Below are 12,536 nucleotides of genomic sequence, written 5' to 3'. Positions count from 1 at the left end.
ATGCTGTGTTTCGTTGTGAAAGCGAAACTACTTTGTTTGGCCTTCCAAAAATGGACACGACTAGAAATCAGTGGTTAAGTTGTATTTACAACACTGTTCCAGAACATTTCAACCCAAATATTCAGATGTGTGCAGTGCATTTTATGGAGGACTGTTTACTGATCCTGGGAGAGTAGGCTACAATGCCGGCTGTTCTGACTCACAGATTGTAAGTACGTTTTTTATATTTAAAGAATTTGCCAATGATGATTCACTGATGAGAGTTTTGGGCAGTGTAGAGTAGCGCTTGTTGTTTGTCATTTCTCTGATCACAAATGCAGACATGGTTTTATGTTTACACGGCGCGATGCAACGCAACGCAATGCGTAAAAAGACAGTATAAGTCATTATAATCCATAATTATGTCCCCACTGGATGCAACGAATGCCTCGTTTATAATGGGTTTTCATGTTTTTGAATCGTTGCTCCGGCCGGACAGGGCCATCACAGTATGGTAGGGGCGTAACATTTCTGTCACACGCTTGAGGTATTCGGCCAAACACAGTGCACTGGATAGCTGGCCAATCACAGCACACCTTGCTTTTCAGGCCGATGAGCTTTGTAAAAATCGACGCATTTCAGAAAGGCGGGGCATAGAGGAGAAACAATAATGTACAGTATGTGGAAAATAATGTTTTTTGAACCTTAAACTGCATAAACACATTTCATTACACCAAATACACAAAATAATGTTATTTTTAGCAACATCATATGACCCCTTTAAGATACATTTCTCCTCAAGACAATCAACCTCAGATTTGAAACAATTTTGGGGTGTTAAATGCTTGACTGGATATTTACATTTTCTGAAGTGAATGTGTTATTCTTTTAGAGTTATAGAGTTATTCTTGCCTCAATTGTAAGGTATTCTGTGTGGTTGCCAGCAGTGTTGGGGGTAACACATTACAAGTAACGCGAGTTACGTAATCAGATTACTTTTTTCAAGTAACTATAAAGTAACGCATTACTTTTTAATTTACAAGAAAATATCTTTTAGTTACTTTTTAAAAAAAAACATTTATTTATTTCAGACCATTTATTGATTGACAAGTCTCCTGTCCCCATATTGGGAGAAAGCGGAAGTACAGAGGAGTTGTGTGCGCTGTGTGCACATGATGTTACTGTAGTTCTAGACTAAATGTGAATGTGCATTAATTCATCCCACTCACAAAAAACAGGTTTAGTATTCATCAAAATGAATTAAAAACTCAGAATATGATGCAAACCTGCAATAATTAAATATGTTAAATACCACAAATGTATCTAATCCCATTTTATTAACCAATGTCTTTGCTGCTGACCTTTGATGATCCAGTTCAACCATACTAATAAGCAAAAATGACTTTAGATAAACGAACAATTGTGCTTCATTGTTTTGTTATTGCTGAGGAGTGTTTCTTCTCCTGTGTTCTACTATACAGACGTGAATTTACTTTTCCTTCAGCCTGAGGTTTATTCATTACACTTTTTGGTGTGAAAGGGCTTTTACATTTGCTATAAATATAACTTTTTATATTAAAACAATCAAGACCTGCTCATGTTTAAAAAGTAACGCAAAAGTAACGCAAAAGTAATGTAATGCATTACTTTCCATAAAAGTAACTAAGTAACGTAATTAGTTATTTTTTTAGGGAGTAACGCAATATTGTAATGCATTACTTTTAAAAGTAACTTTCCCCAACACTGGTTGCCAGAGTGTTGCTAGTTGGTCCCTAGAAAGATCTAAGTGGTTGCCATGTTGTTCGGGCTCGTTGTCAGGGTGTTGCTTAGGTGTTCTGAGTGGTGGCCAGGGTGTTGCTGTGCAGTTGTTTGGGTAGACTATTATTGTATTTATAGCATTTATTAGTGTTTTAAATTTGCTAAATTAGTATATTTAAATTGGTATATTTTCAGTGGTTACCAGGTTGTTCTGTGTGGCTGCCAAGGTGTTGCTAGAGAGTTCTGTGTGGTTTCCAGGGTGTTGCTATGCATTTGCTAGGGTGTACTATTACAGTATTTCTAGTATTTATTAATATTTTAAATGTCATGTTTATTAGATTGTAATACGTCTAATTAAATTTCAGTTGAAGTAATTTTAGCTTAGTAATTAGTTTATTTATTTTTAGTAAATTTAGTCTCATTTCAGTTATTTGTCGAGACAACATTTCAGATTTTTGTTAAACATTTCACATTTTAAAGTTTTTCAGTTTAATTTATGACAACATTTTTTTTGCTTGCAGTATTATTTTTTATATTATTTATGTTATTATAGTGTTTATTAATGTTTTGAATTACTGTATATTTTTCATTTTAGTTTTAGTCACATGCTTTTGTCATTTTTATAATTTTTTTATTTATATTTATTCCAGTTTTAGTCATTTTAGTGCTGCAACTTGAACTATTTTATTTCAGTTAGTTGTAACCCATTTCGAATGTTCTAGTTTATTTTTTTAATTAATGTTTTTCAACCTAATATTTATTTATTGTATTTTATATAAGCTTTATTTCAATTAATAAATAATATTTTAATGTAATTTAATTAATTTTTATAATTTGAATGTAAGGAGGTAGAATTTTTTTTAAGAAAACAAAGATAGATCGATAGGTAGGTAGGTAGACAGACAGACAGACAGACAGACAGACAGACAGACAGACAGACAGATAGATAGATAGATAGATAGATAGATAGTAGATAGCAAACATTATCTCAGTCGCTAGGTCAATCAAACTCTTCAATATTTAATCTGGGCTTGCTTACATAAATGTGGCACAAATGATAGACGTCTGATGCAGGGTTTGTGTCTGAATGCATTGTTATGGATCCTCACTGCAGTCAACCAGCCCTGAATCATTTATGGCCCTTCATGAACTCATAGTGAGATGTCTTTTTACAGTCCAATTCAAGCAGGCAGTGAGATGGCTGACCCCGGGCCGACCCCTGGCAGATATCTCTGCCTTCTGCACATTCCTGCAGGGCTCCAGTCGCCATCGGCTGTCACTAAGCCAAATCAGTCAGGCCTTGACAGCTGCTGTCCGATGACTTCATTATGTTCCTATCTGGCTCATGTTTGCCGCGACACATCTATTGACACCCACCTCCATTTTCGCCCACCCACCACAATCGATAGCAGTGATAAGGCAGACAGAGACGATGACAAATGGACTTTGAGAGGGAGATGATATGGATGCATCCAGATGTCCGCCCACTCCCCCGTTACCGCCAAACATGTCTCCAGATGTCAGCCCGCGCTGTCGCATGGATGCACAGCATTACTTTGGGAGTGACTGCAGCACCTGAATGCCATTCGAACGGTCATGCTTGTTTCGCTGTCACAGACGTGCAATGGTTGCATCATGCTGTATTCACGTCAAGACTGAGAAACAGAAAGGGCTGAGAAACACCCTCGGGTGTCAAACTTAATGCATTAAAAGTAAAAAATTTATGTGGGTGAATACGTGACCAGCATTCAAACAAAGCGAGCAATAAACTTTAGTCTGAGATAATAATAAATCGTAAAATATTATATGATTAAGAGCGAATAATGTTTTTTTTTTAAAATATTATGCAGAAATTTATATAAAAAAATATGCAAACACTAACGCAACCTTTAAAACATTTAAAACTCATGAATTAATAGTAAAAAAATGCTGTAATGCATTATGTTATTATATTCATATTATATACTTTTCCTACGCGTCATTTTTCTCAATAATATTACAATAATTCAGTCTCAAAGTGTCTTTTTTTCTTAGTTTGAATGATGTAACATTTTACCTCAATTTTGTAATATTATAATTAAATATAATAAATAAATATTAAATAATTAAATATTAAAAGTAAATGAATTAAATGGTAAGTATAAATAAATTTATAAAAGTTAATAGTGTAAAAATGTGGTCATAATATTCAAGCCATATAATTATATAAGCAAGAATTAAGTAATATTAAAATTATATAATGAATGATAGTTTTATTTATATTTATATAAATATATATTTAAAACTATATAGTTCAATTTACATCAAAAGTGTCTCAATTAGATGAAAAATATCTGAGCAGAAAGATGTTCATTGTGGCTCATTGTACCGTCACTTTGCTTAATTTCAATCATTTTCTCTCATTGATCGTCTAATATGTAATGTAGCTAAAACAAAGCGCAGACTTTTATCGGAAGCCTTATGAAAGAACTAAACGAATGACTTGCAGCCCTCGAGCCAACCTGAAAAGTGTTAGATTTTAACAGACTCTCTAATCTAATCATTAGTGCAAGGACAAATTCAATTTAACCGCTGAAGACTCAAAGTGGGAGGCTGGTTACGGTGTTCGCTCGAATCCAACATTTTAATTACCGCAACGGGCTTTTTGTAGCTTCCCCTTTTTTGTTCTGTCACTGTCATTCTGTTACACTGTGGAAGCTTCTGTCACGAAAACAAATTCCTCGTATGTGTAAACATACCTGGCAATAAAGCTCATTCTGATTCTGGAAGCGCGGGCCGAGGTGAGGCCAGGAAAGCGAGGAAATCTGCTGCTTTGGAAGATGTACTTGTGAGAAGAGGCCAAGTTCACGGTGGCCGAGCTCAAGCCTCCTCTGAGGTCAGCCTTTTCCCTTTCAATTAGGCCGGCTGTGTCCGTAATGTATTCAGAGGAGACGCTCTACTCAAGGCCAGTGGGAGCTGAATGCTAGTGTGTTTGCATGATGGTCTTAAACTTCTGCTTTTCCAACCACTGTTTATAAGTTCACACTTTTGCCCTTGTTAGCAATAAAACGATTTTGTTGCTAGCAGGTACGACCCATATAAAACATTATGATGCTTTTTTGAGTTAACTTGTCAGTTGGTGGACAAGGTCAATTTTATATCATATATCATATAACTTTTTTTATTTAAGTTTTTGTAATTTTAGTAATGTGCTTTTGTGATTTTTCATATTCTATTTTGCTTTAATTTATTTTTGTTTTAGTTATTTTAGTATTTTTATTGCATTTGGTTGAAAAGTTGTCATTTTTTCATTTTCAATTTTTATTTTAATTTCAGTTTAAGTTTTAGTATGCTTTTGTTTTTTATTTCAGTTTTAGTTGTAGTAATTTCAGTACTTCAGCATAAACTTTTTTTTTCATTGGTTGCCAAGGCGTTTGCTAATAACCAATTTTCATTGTTGTTGTTTAAGTTACATTTTTTTAAATCTAGTTGGTTGCAAAGGTGTAATTTGTATTCTTTTTTTATTTTCAGTTTTTATTTTAATTTTAGTTTCAATTTTAGTAATGTGATTTTGCCATTGTATTATTTTTTTGTCTATTTTGCTTTAATTCATTTATATTTTGGTTTCACTTTTTGTAATTTTAGTACTTCAACTTTTTTTCTGTTGTTTGTCAAGGTGTTTGGCAATAAGCAATTTTTAAGTTTAAGTTTATGTTTTTTTTAATCCAATATTTATATTTTATTTAATTTCAGCTTTATTTGAATTAACAAAACTATTTTTAATGTTAGGTTTGTGATGCCTTCACCACTTGCAGCATCAGTTCTCTCAAACACATCCCAGCATTGTTTTCATGTCTGCTTGTTGTTTATCTCACTGTATATCATGTAAGAATGTGAAATGTGAAGAATGTGAAGAGAGGAGAAAATAGATATGTGATTAGCCTTGAAGAGTATCAGGCTAATAACACAACATCCCGAGGCTCTCCACAGGCCGCAAAACTATCATTTTTCCATATAAAACATAATTGCTGCTACTACTATGACTAAGGCCACAAGTGCAAAGATGCAGATGTGAAATCTTTTATCCAAAGCGACATGCATTGCAGCAGCGTTATTTTAGTATTGTTTATATAGCATTAAATAATTATTGTTATTTTGCATGAACTTTTCTTTATATGTATTCATTTTTATAATTGCTGACTTTTTCTATATTTTCATTTCATTTTAATTTTTGTTTTTAAATGAACTTTTTATCTGCTATTTATTTATTTATTTGTTTTGTTTGTTTCTATTTTGCTTTAATTTATTTTTATTTCAGTTTTAGTTGTTTTAGTACTTCAGCTTAAATTTCTTTTATTTCAGTTGGTTCCCAAGGCTTTGGCCAATTGACTATTTTAATTGTACTTTTTTAATAAAATTATTTATATTTTATTTTATTTCAGCATTATTTTAATTCCAATGTTTATTATTATTGTCATTATTATCATTATTATTATTATTATTATTAAAATTTTAGCACCGTGCCGTACATTGTAAAAACAAATCTGTGAAATTTATGGTAAATAAACAGGCAACAGTGGTTGCCAGAACTACTGAAAATAAATAAATAAATAAATAAGCAACATTTAAAATATTACAAATTTATCTTAAATTTACAGTAAAAAAAACTTAAGCTTAAAGTTACATACGTTAAAAATAATATATAAGAAGAAACATTTATTTCAATGGAAAAACCATCAAATTTGAGCACATGGAATTCTGGGAATGTTAATTTGATGTATTTTCACTGATGACATTCTTTTTCACTTCCAAAAACGGTACATTTAAGAGTATTTTACTGTAAAACTACATGAAATGTCTCATTAGATCTATTACAGTTTTTTGCAGTATATATTTCCCTCTCCTGAGCTTCATCATCTGTCCACTCTGCTTATCCAGCAGCCCTCCGCTTTTAATTAGCAGTGAATATTCAGCGCTGGCTCGTGGTGTGTGCCGCCTGTAGAGGCCGGTGTGAGCTTTGAGCTCCTGAGATCAAAGACTCGCTGTGTGGCGGCACGTAGTGGCTCCTCCTCGCGAGGCTGAACCCCAGTTGGACTGGAGGTCTTTCATACCGCTAGCCTTCAACTCCCTGCTTTACTATTTCATGAGCAGGACGAAAGAGACGAGCTAATTACACACAGACAGCATTATCAAAACAAGGCCTTCACAGAGGACAGCCATCCATACGCTCTCCTTACGCTGGTTTATCTGCGGTGAGGAGAGACGAGGGACTGAAGACTGAGTGCTGTTGTTCTTGGCCGTCTACCTGAAAGTTGTATAGCATATTTCATCAGTGTTTCTAGAAGTCTTGAGGAACCCAGATTTCAATTATTTATCACCAGTGTTGGGGAAGCTGCTTTATGAGCGGCAAACTCCAGTATTCATTTCAAGCAGTTCAAGCAGGGACGGAGTTTAGTTACATGCTGCTGTTTTTGACTCTGTAGTACTACTTTTGCACTTTTGTATTCTGTATAGTTTTTTTATTTTATTTTATTTTTTATGATTACTTTTTTTTTATTTCAAGCAGAAACATAACCATAGATATTTTGCATCTTTTTCTTTATATTTTATTCAGAATATTTAGCCAGATGCTGCTGTTTTTGTACATTTTCTGCATATAGTGCTATATTTTCTTAATAATTCTGATTTTATTTTATTATTATTATTATTTTATTATATATTTCAAGCAGGGACTTAACCACTATATATATAATTTGCATCTTTTTATTTATTTTTTCCAAAATATTTAGTTACATGCTGCTGTTTTTGACTCTTTATATTCTGTATAGTTCTTTTTTTATTGTGTGTGTGTGTGTGTGTGTGTGTGTGTGTGTGTTTATTGTTTTTTTATTTCAAGGAGGGACTTAACCGCCATATATATTTTTCATATATTTAAAAAAATATATATATTCTTAAATGCTGCTGTTTTTGACCCTGTATATCAATTTGTATTTAGTGTGAATTTAATTGTAAGTTTAATGCTGTAATCTAATCAAGATTTATTTATTCAAATATTGAATTAATGCTACTTGCTTTGACTGTATATTCTGTATAGTACTATATTTTATTGTTTTATTTTATATTTTATTTTATTTATTTATTTTGTTTCAAGCAAGGGCTATATATTTTACATCATTTTAATATTTTTTTCTCCAAAAATATTTAGTTACATGCTGCTGTTTTTAACTCTGTATGTTCTGTATAGTACTGTATTTTCTTATTTTATTAAAAAAAAATTCCAAGCAGGGTCAAATCACCATTTATATTTTGCATCTTTTTCATATATATATATATATATATATATTATATATGTTTTGCTTTGTTTTTGCTGTTGTAGATTTGCTGTATAGCACTATATTGTCTTGTTTTTATTGTATTTAGTGTAAATTTAATTGCAAGTTTAATTCTGTCTCCCAAATTAAGATTTTAAGACCAGAGCTATGCAGCATTTTTAGACCTACAAATGACCTAGAATCTTTTGCTCTCTTAAATAACTAGTTAGTTTCAAGTAAGCACTATTTGTGCTACAAACCAGTATTATTATGATAATAAATTATAATAATATGATAGCAAACACCAGTTTGCAATATCAAGCAGCATAACAGACTGTTTTTTGTACAGCTGAAATAACTGGCACTGGACACCGGAATACTTGCACATTCAAGTTAAAAATGGTCATACCCACTCTCATGTAAAAAATCAGATGAATAGCAGGCACTTTAGAAAAGGGGGTTGATTAACTCTTCAGTTTACTCAGCTGTAAAAATGTGTGCACAGTACAATGTCACATTAAAAGCAGCGATGTTTTGTCGTGCTACACGCTTCCGCTACATACAGGAAAAGCTATAGTATTTTGAAAACAGCTCACACTACTGAAAACTGTAGTTAAATTAGTAGCAACTTCTTTTAGTTAGTTATTTAGCAATAGGTATTTTTTTTACCTGTTTATCAGGTTTGGTGTTTTGTGACCAATACAGTAGATGAAATTTGCTTGTGGATGGCTTCATTCACATTGATCAGCATTTCTATTTTTTTTAATTTTTTTGCTTCAGGTTCATGATATGAATCTTTTAAGTTCATTTGCAACTCATAATAAAATATTTATTCATGCCTGATTATTTGCATTGCATAGGAAACTGCTTAAACCGCACAAAACCACCCATGAATAACGAGGGATTCTGAACGTTATTAAGGAAATGCAGGACACATTCATCATGATATTAATCTTATGCACCGCAATGCATATGTAAACGTTTTAAAGAAGCTCTCATGCACATTGCTGTGAAAAGAGATATGCTGTTGAAATAATAATGGACTGATTTATAAGAATCTTCATACTGTAAATATGTAAATCCACAAATAAGATCGCATTAAAGAGGTGATTGCAACAGCACACTTTAAGTGTGTAATCTCCTCTTTTTTTCTTGCTTTTTATTTTCACTGCCTTTATTATTATTTTTTTTAATTTCATTTTATTTTATGGAGTCACAGAGATAACTGTAACTAAGTTATTAGTTAACTATATAAATTATTAATATTATTATTATTGTTATTATTATAAATAGTAACTCGCCAGTAGCTTGTTGCATCTGGTCATGTGATCTCAACATGGTGATTCCATGTTTTGTTTTTTAATAATTTCATAAGAAATTGTACTAATTTATTTCTTCTAATAATTTTTATATGCAAAAAAAAAGAAATTTTTCTAATGCAACTAAGTTCAACTCTTATTCTCTTCAGTGTTATTTTATTATCATGTATAATATTATACCGTACTATTTTTGTTAATATTTTAAATGAGGTTAAATTTTAGGATTTTCTGTTTTTATTAAAATTTTTGTTAAAGATTTAGTAATTTAGTAAATAATTAGTAAAGTTGCAATGTTACAATGGCAACTAGCTAAAATAATAATAAAAAAAACTGTTTAAGCTTATCTGTTATTTCAATTGTTTATTTTATTTCATGTAATAAAAATGTTTATTTTTTATTTTTATGGTTTTAGTTTTTAGTTAATAACCCTGATTCTCTTTCTGTCTTTGCCAGTGGGATGCAATCAACGAAATGGACGAGTATTTCAGCCCCATCCACACGTACCAGGTGTGCAACGTTATGAGCCCCAGCCAGAACAACTGGCTCCGGACCAACTGGATCCAGCGAGACGGAGCCCGGCGGATCTACATCGAGATGAAATTCACGCTGCGAGACTGCAACAGCATGCCAGGCGTGCTCGGTACCTGCAAGGAGACCTTTAACCTCTACTACTACGAGGCCAACCGCGACGTTGGCACCAGCATCTGGGAGAGTCAGTTTTCCAAGATCGACACCATCGCGGCCGACGAGAGTTTCACTAACGTGGACCTGGGTGTGAGGAGACTCAAGCTTAACACTGAGATCCGCGGCGTCGGGCCGCTCAGCAAACGCGGCTTCTACTTGGCCTTCCAGGATATAGGAGCCTGCATCGCTATCGTGTCCGTCCGAGTGTATTACAAACGCTGCACGGGAATGGCTCGCAACCTGGCCGTCTTCACGGACGTGGTCACGGGGGCTGATTCGTCGTCTCTGGTGGAGGTCAGAGGTCAGTGTGTGGACCACGCAGAGGAGAGAGACACTCCTAAGATGTACTGCAGCTCTGAGGGCGAGTGGCTCGTTCCTATTGGACGATGTGTGTGCAGTGCCGGCTTTGAGGAGCACAGAGACAACTGCATTGGTGAGTGACAGTACTGTAATTATTATTATTCTGCATGAATTTAGTTGCTTATTCACCATCTTTGAGCACCTTTGAACATTTCAGACAGATGGATTTTTTACAATTCCCAGTCCAGTCTATGATATTTTGGTCGCTAGATGCGGCTCAAGTCTCTTCTTCAGCTGAAGGCAATTGCTTTTGCCTGTTTTATTATCTGCAAGGACTTCAGGATGTCCGTAGTGGGACTAGTTACATGTCAAGGTGTAATACTTAGGGTTAGAGGTTTGTTCTTAGCCTTAATGAGAACCATAAAATATAAATGTTTGATATAACAATTAGAGATGTTTTCCCCCCTTTTGGTTGTTTGGCGAGACATATTTGAACAGAACTTAATTTTATATTATATTATATTATATTATATTATATTATATTGTTGGTTCTGTGTTAAACCATTTTAAAAAAGGACTTTGTTATATTATTATGTTTCTTTCATTCTCTAGTTTCTCAATTATATTTACCAGCTCGTTTTTGCACTTCTCATTGCACTGGAATGAGCAGCCACTGTATATTTCACAGGATACATGACTAAATGCTGTGGAATTGTTATTAATTCTATTTCCCTTGTGTTGCCGGTACAAGGGCATTCTGTTTCGAACGTATTACTCAAACGGTCACAAACTCATAGTTTGTCAGGTAATTTTCTGCTCGATCTGTAGCTAATAGTACTCACAGCAATCCATTTCCTTTTCCTCTGCCTCCTTTCTAAAGTGCTTCCGCTGTCTGCGCGTGTCAGTAAAGGTTAAGTGTCTGAGCCGCAGAGTCAGACTTTCGGTGTCTAAACTGGGTCGCTGTGCTAATTCCCTCAGTGAGCGCGCCCTCCTCTAGTCACGCACATCTCAGGGACAAATCCGGCACGGCAAACTGGGCTGCTCTTGGACACAGCGAAAACAAAAAAAAAACAGCATGCCACTTTATAGCCTTAGGCGCAGACCCCCGTGGAAGGATTGCATGTCGTCGCAATAGAAAATGTCAAAAGGTTTCCTGTGTTCTTTGACCGAGAGCCGAGCGATGGGCTTTAAGTGCCGATCAAAACAGAGCGCTAGCGTCACGCCTCACTCCTGTCAGCTCCGTTTTGGGTTTTCCAGTGGCTGCCATTAATCCCGGCCCTTCCGGTCCAGCGTGAAAATGTAGGGAAAATATCCATTTCAGAGGAGATGAGATAGTTCATGCTCATTGGGGTAGCAGGAGCCTTGTCAAATCCACTCCATTTGGCAACTGGATTTAACCTACTTAGATTCAAGAGAGAGATTCTTCCCCACATGTTCGGCCGCCGCTGTGGGCTAACTTATTCATGAGCACTTGTAAACAGGCTTCCATGCAAAACAATTGTGTTTGGAGAGCCATGATGATGCTGTGCTGGGGTTAACAATCAGAAAATACAGCGGGCTCCAATGGTCTGAGGCCATATCGAAAAGTCTGGAAAGAAACAACTTTTTAGGATTTTGAGAAATGGATAAACATCAAATGCGGTGATGTAAAATGAAGATTTTGCAGTGTTTTTGTCCATTTGTGATTTGGTCATGTCAGATTTTCTTGCTTTGAACTGAAGACAATTTGTATTCAACTTTTTACACAAATTGTTGTGCTGATGTTATAATTTATAAGGAAATAATATAAGTTAGAAAAACAGCATTTATTTTAATTAGAAATCTTTTGCAACATTTTAAATGTCTTTACTGTCATTTTTTTATTAATTTAATGTGTCCTTGCTAAATATATAAATAATAATGTATAATAATATTTTAAAAAATCTTGCTGATGGCAAAAGTTTACTTTTATGTGTGTGTGTGTGTGTGTGTGTCTGTGTTTGTTAACTGAAATAAAATAAAATATAAAAATTTAAACTTATTTTATTTCAGTTAGTTTCCAAGGCAACATTTATCGTTTTTAATTAGTTTACGTAAAATAACTAAAACTAAAACTGAAATAAAAATTTATAAAAACTATTTAGACATCAGAATTACTAAAAAATGTAACTGAAATTAACATGAAAGCAGAAAATATAAAAATCTAATATATTTCAAAATATTATGT

At 33.8% G+C, this 12,536-nt stretch overlaps 1 protein-coding gene across 1 annotated transcript in view; it reads left to right on the top strand.

Moving 5' to 3' along the window:
* Window positions 1-12,536, top strand: part of LOC107751217 (ephrin type-A receptor 8-like) — a 50,490-nt gene that overhangs the window by 8,870 nt on the left and 29,084 nt on the right. Inside the window, exon 2 of the mRNA XM_016566885.1 lies at window positions 9,800-10,463. Coding sequence (XP_016422371.1) covers window positions 9,818-10,463 — 646 coding nt within the window. The 5' untranslated portion in view covers window positions 9,800-9,817. The remainder of the gene's footprint in view (window positions 1-9,799; window positions 10,464-12,536) is intronic.

Source organism: Sinocyclocheilus rhinocerous, unplaced genomic scaffold, assembly GCF_001515625.1.
Source record: "Sinocyclocheilus rhinocerous isolate Xijiao unplaced genomic scaffold, SAMN03320098_v1.1 scaffold362, whole genome shotgun sequence".
NCBI lineage: Eukaryota > Metazoa > Chordata > Actinopteri > Cypriniformes > Cyprinidae > Sinocyclocheilus > Sinocyclocheilus rhinocerous.
The sequence above is the reverse complement of the archived record's forward strand: the minus strand, read 5'-3'. Positions and strand labels throughout refer to the sequence as shown.